The sequence below is a fragment of the Lissotriton vulgaris genome, chromosome 1_1 (assembly GCF_964263255.1).
Source record: "Lissotriton vulgaris chromosome 1_1, aLisVul1.2, whole genome shotgun sequence".
NCBI classification, from domain to species: domain Eukaryota; kingdom Metazoa; phylum Chordata; class Amphibia; order Caudata; family Salamandridae; genus Lissotriton; species Lissotriton vulgaris.
The window spans coordinates 1,636,191,271-1,636,203,860 of NC_141685.1; the positions used below are offsets into that span (position 1 = coordinate 1,636,191,271).

Sequence of the window (12,590 nt, forward strand, 5' to 3'; positions counted from 1 at the left end):
CTGGTTCGCCAGCGCTAAGGTCAGCAGCTCTTGCCGTTACGCCACATCCTCTCCCCACTTGTAGGGCTTCATGGTTAGTAGTTGGTTCGGTGATAGGTGGTGCTAATAGGAACACTGGGCTGGTGCACGCTGTCTCCTGACAAGAGCGTCGCGCCCCCGCCCTCGCTCCGCGGCACTTCTTTTTTCAAAAATTAATTTCTGTACCTGAATTTTCTTTTTTTTCTTTAAATATCCCGCTTCCCCAGTTTGAAAATGTAGCCATGAATTCAAAATACATTACTTGGAGGAACAATGTGCGATTCGTAGCTGAAATGTGTTGGCTATTTTAGAATTTACCGTCCTCTTGACAGGCTGGTGCTTGTTGCTTTCTGCCGTCTGCAACGCGACTCTGTGAAAGGGGAACCTGGGGTTGGCTCTGCGCCCACGGTGAGCCAGGTTCACGCAGAGTGCACACCTTAGTCACTCTTGGTCAGCGGCCCGGATGGTTCTCAACTCCCACGGGCGACCTGTCTCCACACGCCCTGTGATTTTCTGAGCTTGATTGCTCCCACTTCCGGCAAAACACCTGTCGGGCCTGCCAACCAGTGCAGCGAGAGAACTGTGAGAATCAAGAACACCAGTAGGTAAGCGTGCCGTTTGAACAGGCCCGGCATGCACTCTTCCAGGTGTGACACGCCCAAAAACTGTGAGTCACAATCCCCCGCCCGTCATGTGTGGCGCTTGGCAGCCGGCAGGCACGAGCACCGACAAACAGACATAAATAAACCGTATTTACACAAAAAATGACGACACTGAAGAGGCGTGGTGTTTCAAAGGCATGATTTGATATGGCAAGGAAAAAGGCCAGTGCCAATATGGGACAGTATTGCATGGTTATTTGCAAATATGACATACCTCCTGTAAAAAAAGATTTCAGCCATTAAGAGTGCAATTATTAGTAATTTCCACCATCTAGTTAGCATACATGCCAACATTTTCGAAGAGGAAAGTGGAATACTTTTTAAAAATAATCGGGAGATTGTATGTCTCCCATTAACGTCTGTTGCGGCCTGCATCGGCTCTGTTGGCATGAATGGGACTTGCAAATGTCTGCTGCTGCAGGATTGGATATCAGAAATGCAAATATAAGTTTTTTCCTTACCTGTCAGGAGCAGAGAGAATGGCCGGAAGAGAGAGAGTGAAGTAGTGTGGCTCACTGGTTAGAGGCGGCAGACCCGAGAGCAGAGGACGGCCCGGGACCAGGGTTCGATTCCCGGCGCGCCATGTTTCTGGACCAGGGTCAGCGGACTCGATAATTCTCTCGCCTCGGTGCCCACTCTGATCAGCGACCACACTCGGCAACTCTGGGCATTAGCTTGCCTCATCTTCACTAATGGCCCCACCAGACCGCCGGGGATGCCTGGTCTCACCCTGGAGATACCCATTAAGGGACCATCTCTCAGGGAAGCCAGGAAGGGTTTCGCAGGGGTCGAAGCGCCTTGGGACCCTCCGGGTAAGTAGTGCGCTATATAAATGCCTATACATACATACATACATACATACATAATCCTGGCAGAAGCAGGTTACTGGCAGTGCATACTCCAAGTCACACAAGACCAGTCCCTGCAGTCTGAAGCCCGCTGAGGAATTGGGTTTGTGCATGCAGGAATCGGGAGGTGGGAGACTAGCAGGGCACAGCACCTAAAAAAAGAAGTGGGGGGACTAACCAGATTACGCAGTATGCATGTGACATCATGACACATGCCATCAAGGCGCATGATGTCACAACGCGTGACTTTGCACATGACATCACAAGAAGTGACATCAGATATTAAGACCTCACACACATGATTATCAGCTATATCATGAGTACATCAGTGCATTATGATATTTAACAAATGAGATTTGGCATTGGGGTTGTGCCAAAAAAGTGGCGCAATCCTGACGCAAAATCTGGGCCTCAACTAATACATTTATTTTTTTAAACTCTGCCACAAAGATATTGGCAAAAAAGAGAAGCATGGTAATAGATCTGTTATGCTTAACCCCTTCAGCGCGGCACAAATTTTTGCGCTGTGCTGAACGTTCCATTGGGGCTATGGAACCATGACGGAACGGTTCCGTCATAAGCACAGGCCAACCGACGCTCATGACGGAACCGTTCCGTCATGAGCATGGAAGGGGTTAATTGGTTTCAAAGTCTACATTTAAAAATATTTAGTTGGGTTAAGGCATCTGCTGTGAAGGTGCCCAGTAAATCTCAGGGAATAGTAATAATGGTGAGATAACTCTGGTGGTTAATGAACTTGTTGGAGAGATCAGTGTTTTGTGAAGTCCAAGATTTTAATTAAAGCAGTAGAGAAGTTAAATGTGTCTCCTGCAAAGCAAATCATCTAACACGCAGATGACAGATTTTTATTTTATATAGATAGTAAAGTGGGCTACTACTTTTAACACGGAGATCCTTTTCTTACCTGCCGTTCATAATTTGTAATCCGTCTAAAAGACCACAGTGAGGTATGAAGGACATGGGACTCCTACACCTAGTAACCCTCACTGTCTACTGCAACTCATCTTGTACATTGATTTATTCATGTACATGATTTATTGTCAATGTATAATGTGTATGTTACGTAAAGAGCTTTGACACCCTGCACTGGGTTGCATAGCACTATAAAAGAAATTAAATAGTGCTATTGAAATTTTTATTTGTGTAAATACTGAGACGGACCAACACATCTGACATTCTTACAGTGCATGCATCTCATTTACAGGGACTGAACAAAGGCAAAAGCACGCCTCTCAAGTACATGTGAAGAGATAACAAGCTGTGTGCTTTTGTTTCCCCTCCATTGCATTTACATTAAGTGTGAGGTTCCAGGCCGCCTCCAATCAGGGTATTCAAACAAAAGGAGGCCTGATGGCCCCTTAACTTGAGCCCAGCTGGAGGTGAAAACAAGCATTTACAATGCAATGGTTTCGCCTTTGGAAAAGTTAGAGCTAGTGGCATTGTAAATGACAAAATTTGTATTTATGTTGGTTTTGTCATTTACATTGCCATTAGCTTAATCTCTCGCAATGTGAGATCTATTGTACCCTACGGACGAGCTCAGCAGACAGCAATTACTACCACACACCCACCCAGAGCCACACACACACACACCCCCAGAGCCACACACACACCCAGAGCCCCACACACACCCAGAGCCCCCCCACACACACACACCCAGTGCCCCCCCCACACACACACACACCCACCCAGAGCCCCACACACACACACCCACCCAGAGCCCCACACACACACACACACACCCAGAGCCACACACACCCACCCAGAGCCACACACACCCACCCAGAGCCGCACACACCCACCCAGATCCACACACACACACACACCCAGAGGCCCCCCCCACACACACACACATGCCAGGCGAAACCTAAAAAGTATAACACATGAAAATGCAGAAGGAATAGGCAATATACAAAATGTACAACCTCTTTTTACAAACTACTGTAGCAGAACGACAACAGTGCTAACCTGAACATTACAAAAAAGTGCAGTCTACTCTACGGACTGAAAATCACTTTAAATGCTTTCGACTGTCTCATGGAAAGAATATAAGAAGTGTGTACACAAAATCACAAATTGAAGGAAAGCAACGTTGGGCTGTTCTTTAAAAAAGTATGGGAGGCTCCATGCATGCATCTGTGTTGTCTGCGGCCAATGTGTGTTGTAATAGCAGGGGATCATCGCTAAAAACGTACCCATCACGCCATAAATAGGCCTACAAACTTCTAAAAAAAAAAGGCCCTTATACTGATCTGTCAGACCAGCCAATCGGGCCAGTCCGATCCTGGTGGTCTGTGTACATGGATTAAGACTGGGCCATGTGGTCAGGTGGCACTTGAACCTGGAGCCTCGGTCTGCAGGGTTACTGTTCTACCCGGGCCCCTGGCTTGATGGAGGCATCATGGACGGTGGGGCATCCGGAAGTGGCAATCCATGAAATGGAAAGAAGGGCTGGCAGACTGTCAACAAGGGTGTGTGGGCAGTGATGTAGAAAGAGCTTCATGGGCACTAGTTTAAGGAAGAAAATGGGCCCCCTCACATACATTTGTAATAAAACATTGGCACTAATGGAGGTGAAGTTGACCCCTCATGCCCACGGGTCCTGGCGTAAATAAGCCCCTGCTGGTGTGCTCGGCTGCTCTGATGTGCACCCTTCCTGAACCGTGCACTATTGGATACTATTTGCAGGAGCCCCTTCGTATTGGCTGGTGGTCAGCTAATCAGCCGTGCCGAACGGAATCTAGGCACTGCTCGGCGAGGGAGGGAGACCAGCCAGACAGAAAGATGCTATTGCGTCTGAGCGTCTTGTGAGCACCATCACTGTACCAAGCGAGGACCACCGGAAGAGAGGCCCAGTGCCCCTTCGTCAACGAGTCTCACGCTTGCAACTGCAGCTCTGCGGGGCTGATGGTAGCCAGCAGCTGCCACAACAGACACCAAGTCAAACAACTCCCTTTCTTTCCTGCTTCCCGCTTCAATGCGAAGTGGACGCATTTGCTACCTTTTCATTGGGGTAGGACGGGCCCACGGACAGCGGGAGAGGGCGGGTGAACTGGCTCACGGACAGCGGGAGGGGGGTAGGGTTAACAGGCACACGGAGGCGAAACCTAAAAACGTAAAACAAACAAACAGACAACATGAACGCTTGCAACTGCAGCTCAGCGGGGCTGATGGTAGCCAGCAGCTGCCACAACAGACACCAAGTCAAACAACTCCCTTTCTTCCCTGCTTCCCACTTCAATGCGAAGTGGACGCATTTGCTACCCTTTCATTGGGGTAGGACGGGCCCACGGACAGCGGGAGGGGGGCGGGTGAACGGGCTCACGGACAGCGGGAGGCGGGGCCGGTTAACAGGCACACGGAGGCGAAACCTAAAAATGTAAAACAAGCAAACAGACAACATGAGACGGGATAGACGAGACAGGATACACGCACAAACACTGCAACGAGACACACAAAGGGGAGACGACATAAGACGGGATACACGAGACGAGTAAAAGACGAGCCAAAATAAATCTCAAATAAAAAAAAATCTGTTACAAGCATGCTTTGCAAACACAAACATTCACAACACTGAGACAAATTATAAACAAAATGCTGCTTACCTGATCGAAAATAACAACAACTTCCTGGCAATGTAAATCTCGCCGGCTAAAGGCACTTCCAGAAAGACGAAAACATCACGGGAGAAAAAAAAAACACACGCCCACAGCCGCATGACGTGAGAAGAGGGGCAGGATGAGAAAAACCTCGCTGGAACGCCCACGAATCGCCTCGGACCATGACGGACAGATCTCACTTCCAATGGCTAGCCTCCATTTATGGAGCTAGCCAATGGAAGTGAAAGGCGTGACTAAGGCACCATACTCTTCTCAAAAGTTTTCGCCTGCGTGGGCGAAACCTAAAAAAAAACCTCACCGCCTGCATCTTGCTGCTGGGAATCGGAAGTAGACAATGTGCAGTCGCACCTGAATGTATCCCGGTGTCTCAAAATTACACCTGGACACGTTCAGCATATTTCTGTGGAGCCCAACTTCTTGGCAGGGGGGAAAGCGTCCACCTTGTGAAAAGAGTGGGTGTACGCCGTGTACCTCTGACTTGTTCTCTGGAGACTAGCCTTGAAATCGGTAATCTACCACATGAATCGGGAGGTTTCGCCTGTATGTCATTGCATTTAAATAATTCGAGCCCAAACCACTCCGCTAAGCTCTACTATTGCACTTTGTTTTACCATGAAACATCAACAAATTCTAAACACTCTAATTGCAGACAGAACTCATTACTAGCTGTACCTTCCAGGCAGCAGCATAAAGTCTCTCACTTTTACAGATAACATGTGTCTTCAGCAATGCAAAACCTTTTAACTAAAACTCCAACTTCTAAAACTCATAAGGAAAACTGTATCTCTTTCTTTTACTACGGATAAGCTAACAGTATTGACCAGTATTTCACTTACTCTTTTCAATAAACATGTCCATGTTTGAGGAAACATGGTTTTAAAGCTAACTGTGTTAGTATAAGCATGTCTTATGAAAAATACATCAGGGTTATCCTGTAATACAGGACTGTATTGCCACCTCACGGTTCTGGTGATATCAGAAACCATGAACCTAAAGGCCAAGTTGTTTGTGGATGTCACCAGTAACCCAAGGGGGTACTATAGAACCATATTGGCCTAGTAGTTGGTAAATATCTCCAGAACCTAAAAATGGTAAAAGAGGACAATATTACACATTATCAGTTACATATGTTTTATATTTCATGCTTAGGCCTCTGGGTTGGTCACAAAGGATCAGGGCCTGACCCTCCGGTGCACAGGAAAAAGCTCTGAGGAGTTGTGATTGTGCACAAGAAAGGGTGGGCGTAGGGCCAGACCGAAGGAGTCATGGTCCCTACCCACACTCGAACAATGGCTATAAACAGTTCATTACATTCTTCACACACACATGCTACTTACACTTCTTTAAAGCAATGTGAAATGGACAAACTCCTAAATACACACATGCATATGTACATATTACTAATAATGAAGTGTAGTTTATATAATACAAAAAAGCATACTATAAAATGCATACGTACATCCCTTTATACTAGCATACTTGTACTCACGTCACCTCCTGATTTCTCTCTAGGTCGCTTGTGGTACAGTCCGACGTATGGATGTCAGGACTATGGATGTCAGGACACCGGCTTCAATGAACTGCCACCCACGGCGGATCCGACTGAAGCCCTGGCTCATAGCCCAGGTGGACAGCGGGCAGTACATGGGCCTACAGTGGGAGAACCAGGAACGCAAACTCTTCCGCATCCCCTGGCGCCACGCTACTCGGCACATCCCCATCCAGGATGATGAAAACACCATCTTCAAGGTGAGCTACTACGCAGGAAACGAGTAAGGCCTTCCTTCTCTCTGAGATTGTGGTGTGTTGTGTTTTTTATTCCATTATAAGTAATCTTATCTGGATTGCACAGCAAACCGATTTCACTCAGCAATGCTCAGCTGGATTAATTTTTAGAAACCTGTTAGACTTCTGTGGTGCATGCCAAACTTCTGTGGTGCATGCTGTGGGAAGCTGGCCTGATACAAAGTGCTCACTAGAATAGTGAACATTATATATCAGTCCAAACAACCCTTATGGTGATTGGTTGTAAGTCAACCTTATAGACCAGCTATCCTAGTAGCGTGGATACGAGCAGTCTTCGGGCTAAACTCTAGAGGGCGTGTTAAGCCAGCTGTTATACCATCACATATACCCCTTGAACACCAAGTGAAAAGACACCACACAAGTGTTATGAAAATAAACAGTGTATTTATTTAGATCACAACAGCCCTGTACTCTTTATGAGGACAGGGTACTAAGCACACAACAAAACTCTTACGAAAATACTTTAAGTTGCACAATTTACACAAATGCCCGAGGGGCACGAAAAACCATATACTATGAAAGTGGAATGCGAAATTACTAGCAGGTAAGTACTTGACTAATAGGCTTTGGAATCGCTAGGGCTACGTTACTGAACCTTCAGATTACTAGTAGGAGGCCTAGGGGACTCGGGTGCAGAGTGTGCACTCTCACGCGGGATGCGGGACAAAGTCTATGGGAGCTAGTAAAGGCAAAGTTAGTGTTCTCGGGCGAACCCGATAAGGTAGGTCGAAAACGACAGTGGATCCTGACCCTTGGATAGTGAGGCTATGCTGGGGCACCGAAATGCCGAAGTTACCTAGCCCAGGGGCTGCAGCTGCATAGGTCTGAAAAGACGTCGGGAATCCTCGTTGACGAACCAGGAGCCTGAAGAAAGAAGTTGCTGGCAGGCGACCAGTGAAGATAGTTCGAGTGATCCAAGCCTGGATCGAAGATGGATGACACCTGAAAGCAGAGGGGACCAAGTTCTTAATCACTAGCCAGTGATTGTGTGGGCACCAGGATGGCACCGGGCGAAGTCACCTCGACCAGGTGAGTGGGCGACGCTTGGCTCTGCAGTCTCACGGACCAGGAGGCGTTGTCGGCAACCAGAATGGAGGTGCGAGCTGTCCCACGATGGTTGATGCTGTCGACGTCGCTGGACCCAGGATTGGGGCAACAAGTCTTGGCAAATGCAAGCCCACCCGGTGGACTCAAAATGGCGTCTGGAGTGGACCAGGAGGGTCCGGGGTGCTCCTCCTTTGGAAGGGAGCAAGGGCCAGTCTGGAGCAACCAGACCAGCAGTGGTGATGTCGTCGGTCGTCGTCGGGAAGGCCACTAGCCAGCGGGCTAGTAGCCAGACAACGCGGTGAGCAGCAAAAAGCAGAAGGGCCCCACGCAGATCGTGGAGATGCTGGGGGGCTGGACTTCGGTGCTGGAGCTGCTCAGGGTCGGGCTTCTCGGACCCCAAAGCACTCACCAGAGGATACCTCGGCGGTCGTGCTGGATAGAAGTCGTGCAGTTCTGATGATGGCCGGTCCCTCGAGGTCTCGTCGCACCTACGGTTCTCAGCTTAGCTGTAGAGGTAGGTAGAGGTCAGAGGTGCCAGGGAAGCTGGGTCTCGTCGAGCTGGTCAGTCGGATTCCTGAGGAAGGACGTGCAGCAAACCGCAGAGTTCGTAGATGGTGCCTGCCGATGCAGGGTGACTACTCCTTAGCCACAAGGGAGAAATCTTGAGAAGAAGTCGAGAGTTCCTTTCGTAGAAAGTAGTTTCTTGATTCAAAGATGATCTAATTTGGAAGGGTCCCCGCTCCTGCCTTTATCCTAAAGAAAGGGGTGGGTACGCCACTAGGTCCTGCCCTAGGGGTGGGACCAGGAAGGGGGGTGGTTACACCCCTCTCCCATGCCGGACTTTCCCCAGGCCAGGGGCTGGTGTGCCCCTGGAACTGGTTCTAGCCGGCAGATGCGTAGTGAGCACCGGGGTGCCACTTGCAGTCACCTTCCTGTAAAGCCCTGCCTACCCAGGATACACAAAACCCTGTCTGGGATGGTGCTAGCAACGCCCCTGACAGGAAACCCTTTGTCCAAGCTCTCCTCGCTGGAAGGACTCCCAGCAGCAGGAGGTCAGACTCGTGTCTGTGGTAGCAGCATCCATTTTGTAGAGCTGAGGCTTCAGTTAACTTTAACCGGGGTTCACAGTTACATACATGTCGTGTCCCTCTAGAAAGGTGGAATGCTAACCCCGTCACCAGAATTGGCGAGGGGTTAGTATTCCAATTTGTATGACACCTTACTCGACATGTTTTGATAAAGCGAGGATTATAATGCACTTAAGAGTATATGGTATGCGTTATCATGGAACAGCTATTAGGACTTGGTTCCGCAAGCTGCAAACGGGCTCAGCTCATGCCAGAGCACCATTTCACACGATTCCAAGCACTCTGCCTTCAGGATTGTCAAGGCCTTCCATAGGAGTGACTGATAGGAATCTGTGTGTCCATTTTTAGGGTTAGATATAGGTATACTATATCTAAAGCAAAGGGTGATTACACCACCTTGCCCCAGCTGTCGTGCAGCCAGTTGTGTCAGATTTAGATGGCCACCCAGTGGTGGCATAATACATGCTTCAGCCCCTGGTAGGCCCTGGGTACACCTATGCCCTGAGTTACAGGGTCTGATAAGGTGGCCCAGTACCAATTGGATAATGCACCTAAGGTACACATGTCAATTTAGTGAGAGAAAAGCTAGGCTGTGGGTCTGATTGGCAGGCCCACAGCCAGAGAAAGTCGTAAACCAGTGAAACAAAAGCAAAAAATCTGGGTGATCATAGGATTGCAGACCCTACTCTCCTACACATGCCAAACTGATCAGTTATATTACAAGGAGCTCTACCCTGACTGGCACCTAATGAAGAATGGTTCATGTTTGCACTTGCATGTGTGATTCTTCTTCATGCAGGTCTCCTCAGAGGATACTACGTATTTTTTGGTAACAAGAGGAATTGGAAAGAACTTATAAGTTTCATTGATGAACAAGCTACTTACCTTCGGCAACGCCTTATCATGTAAGTAATTTAGCCGCAGATTCCTCACCTTTGGATTTCCCTGCCGCCAGACTGGATCCAGAAGATTTTTCTGCGAGCATTACCCCTGCGCGCAGTATGTGGCGTTGGTCAGCTCCGCGTGACGTAGTTGTCATCTGCACTGTAGTGGTGTCCACGTCACCTATATAGGCGCCACCTCAGTACGCTGATATCAGTTACTTTTCACGACTTTCCACGCCAGGAGCCCAGAGCCATGAAGTGCATTGACATTGGTGTGTTTTTGAAAAACTAGAGAACTAAAAAGGATCAGCCCAGACCCTAGAAACATATCTGCAGTGTGGAGAGGATGTGTGAGTCAATAAGGATTCTGTGGCTACATTATGTCTCTACCACAGAAGGTTTTACTGAAGGTAAGTAACTTGTTCATCTGATCGAGCCATCTAGCCACAGATTCCCTACCTTTGAATACATACCCAAGCAATACAGTTCCCGGAGAAGGGACTGCGGACAAGTTAAACCAGAAAATCCTGCAAGACAGAGCAGTCAAAGAGGCCTTCCCTGCAGACTTGACTTTCAAGACAGTAATGCTTGGTAAACGTGTGCAGGGATGCTCCTGTTGCTGCCTGACAAATGTCCAGGATCGGAACTCCACATTGCAACGCAGTAGTGGCAGCCTTTGCTCTGGTGGAGTGAGCCCATAAGCCTTCAAGAGGCTGCTTTTTGGCCAGAGTGTAGCAAATTTCGAAGCAGAGTATGACCCATCACGATATAGTCCTCTGGTTGCACTGCAAACCTTTAGTGCAATCAAGGTAGAACATCAAAGCTCTTTTTGGGTCCAGGCAGTGGAGTTGCTCCTCCTTCTTTTTTTTAAATTTTTTTTTATTTTTTAGAGGGATGCAGAGGAGCGTATAAAGTGGACAACGTGACAGAATGCTCCACATGGAATGGCATCACCACTTTCGGGAGGAAAGATGCCCTAGTTCGAAGCACCAATTTATCATAGAATATTATCAGGTAAGGAAGCTTGGAAGACAAAGCGTGCAATTCGCTCACCTTCCTGGCAGATCCAATGGCAACTAAAAAGGTTGTTTTGATGGTAAGCAACCGGAGGGGCAGTTGTGCAAAGGCTTGAATAGAGCGCACATCAGGAAGGTGAGAACCAAATTAAGGTTCCACTGAGGCATAATGATAGGGGAAGGTGGGAACATATGTACAAGACCTCTGTGGAATCTGTTTACAATGGGGGATTTCAATAATGAGGGTTTGTCTGGCAGCCTCAAGAAAGCAGACTGGGCAGCAAGGTACCCCATCAGAGTGCTCAGAGAAGAGCCCTGCTGGGCAAGGTTAAAATAAAAAGCAAAACATCCAAAGTGAAGCTGAAAGAGGGTCCATAGCCTTTTCTGTACAATGTAATACAAATTTGTTCCATCCGCATGCGTAAACGGTCTTGGTGGGGGAACGCCTGGCTGCCAAAATAACATTACAAACTTCAGGAGGAAGGTGGAATGCTATCAACTGCTGCCACTCCATATCCATGCAGGAAGGCGTAGAATTGACAGGTTTGGGTGGAGGACCCTCCCCTGCTGCTGTGACAGAAGATCCTCCTGGAAGGACATCCTGATCGAAGGATCAATGCACAATTGGAGAAGCTCAGTATTCCAGTCTCTCCTTGCCAGTCAGAGCTACAAGAATGACTTGGGCCCGGTCGCTCCTGATCTTCTTGAGCACTCTGGACAGGAGTGGTATGGGAGGAAAGGTGTATAGAAAGCCTGTGCTCCACTCAAGACAAAAAGCATCTCTAAGCGAGAACCGCCTTGAAACTCCAGTGCGCAAAACTGCTGACGTTGTGCGTTCTCGGCGGGGTAGAACAAATTTAACCAAGGCGCGCCCCACTGCTGAAAGAGACCACGTGCCACCTCTGGATGGAGACACCATTCATGATCTCCTAGGCATCGACAGCTGAATTTGTCTGCCCTGTTGTGCAGAGAACCTGCCAGATGTTAAACCACCAGGGATATGCCCTGCTGTTCCAGCCAAGTCCAGAGAAGCAGGGTCTCTTAACAAAGAGTCCACGACCCGGCCCCACCCTGTTTGTTGCTTTACCACATGGCAGTAGTGTTATCCATAAAAGCTTGCACTAGCTTCCCTTTGATTGATGGAAGGAGGAGGACTTTCAATTCCAAATGAATCATTCGGTGCTCCAGCAAGTTGATGTGGAGTCCGTATTTCACCGGATACCAGAGTCCTCTGATCTCCACTTCTCCCAGATGGCCACCCCATCGGTGGAGTGATGCATCTGTCACTACTGTGAGATCTGATTGGGAAAAGGAGTAGAGTCTGCCTGTGACCCAAACGCGGATTGTCAGCCACCACTGCATGTCTTGTGCAGTTCCCTCTGAGATCTGGAACATGTCAGAGAGATTCCCCTGATGCTGCACCCACTGGAAGTTCATGTACCTATGCAGAGCCCACATATGCCATCTGGCATGTGGCTCTAGCAGGATGCAGGAGGTCGTGAGACCCAGCAGCCTCAGAATTATTCTCACGGAAATCCAGTATAGAGGCTGAAACATCGGTGTCATAGCCTGAATATCCT

At 48.4% G+C, this 12,590-nt stretch overlaps 1 protein-coding gene across 2 annotated transcripts in view; it reads left to right on the forward strand.

Annotated features, from left to right (window-relative positions):
* Positions 1-12,590, forward strand: part of IRF5 (interferon regulatory factor 5) — a 178,591-nt gene that overhangs the window by 80,392 nt on the left and 85,609 nt on the right. For both annotated transcript variants that reach the window (XR_015295522.1, XM_086918867.1), the window contains exon 2: positions 6,682-6,918. Coding sequence is in view for 1 of the 2 variants with exons in the window: in XM_086918867.1 (XP_086774993.1) it covers positions 6,706-6,918 (213 nt within the window). In the remaining variant the exon portion in view is untranslated. The remainder of the gene's footprint in view (positions 1-6,681; positions 6,919-12,590) is intronic.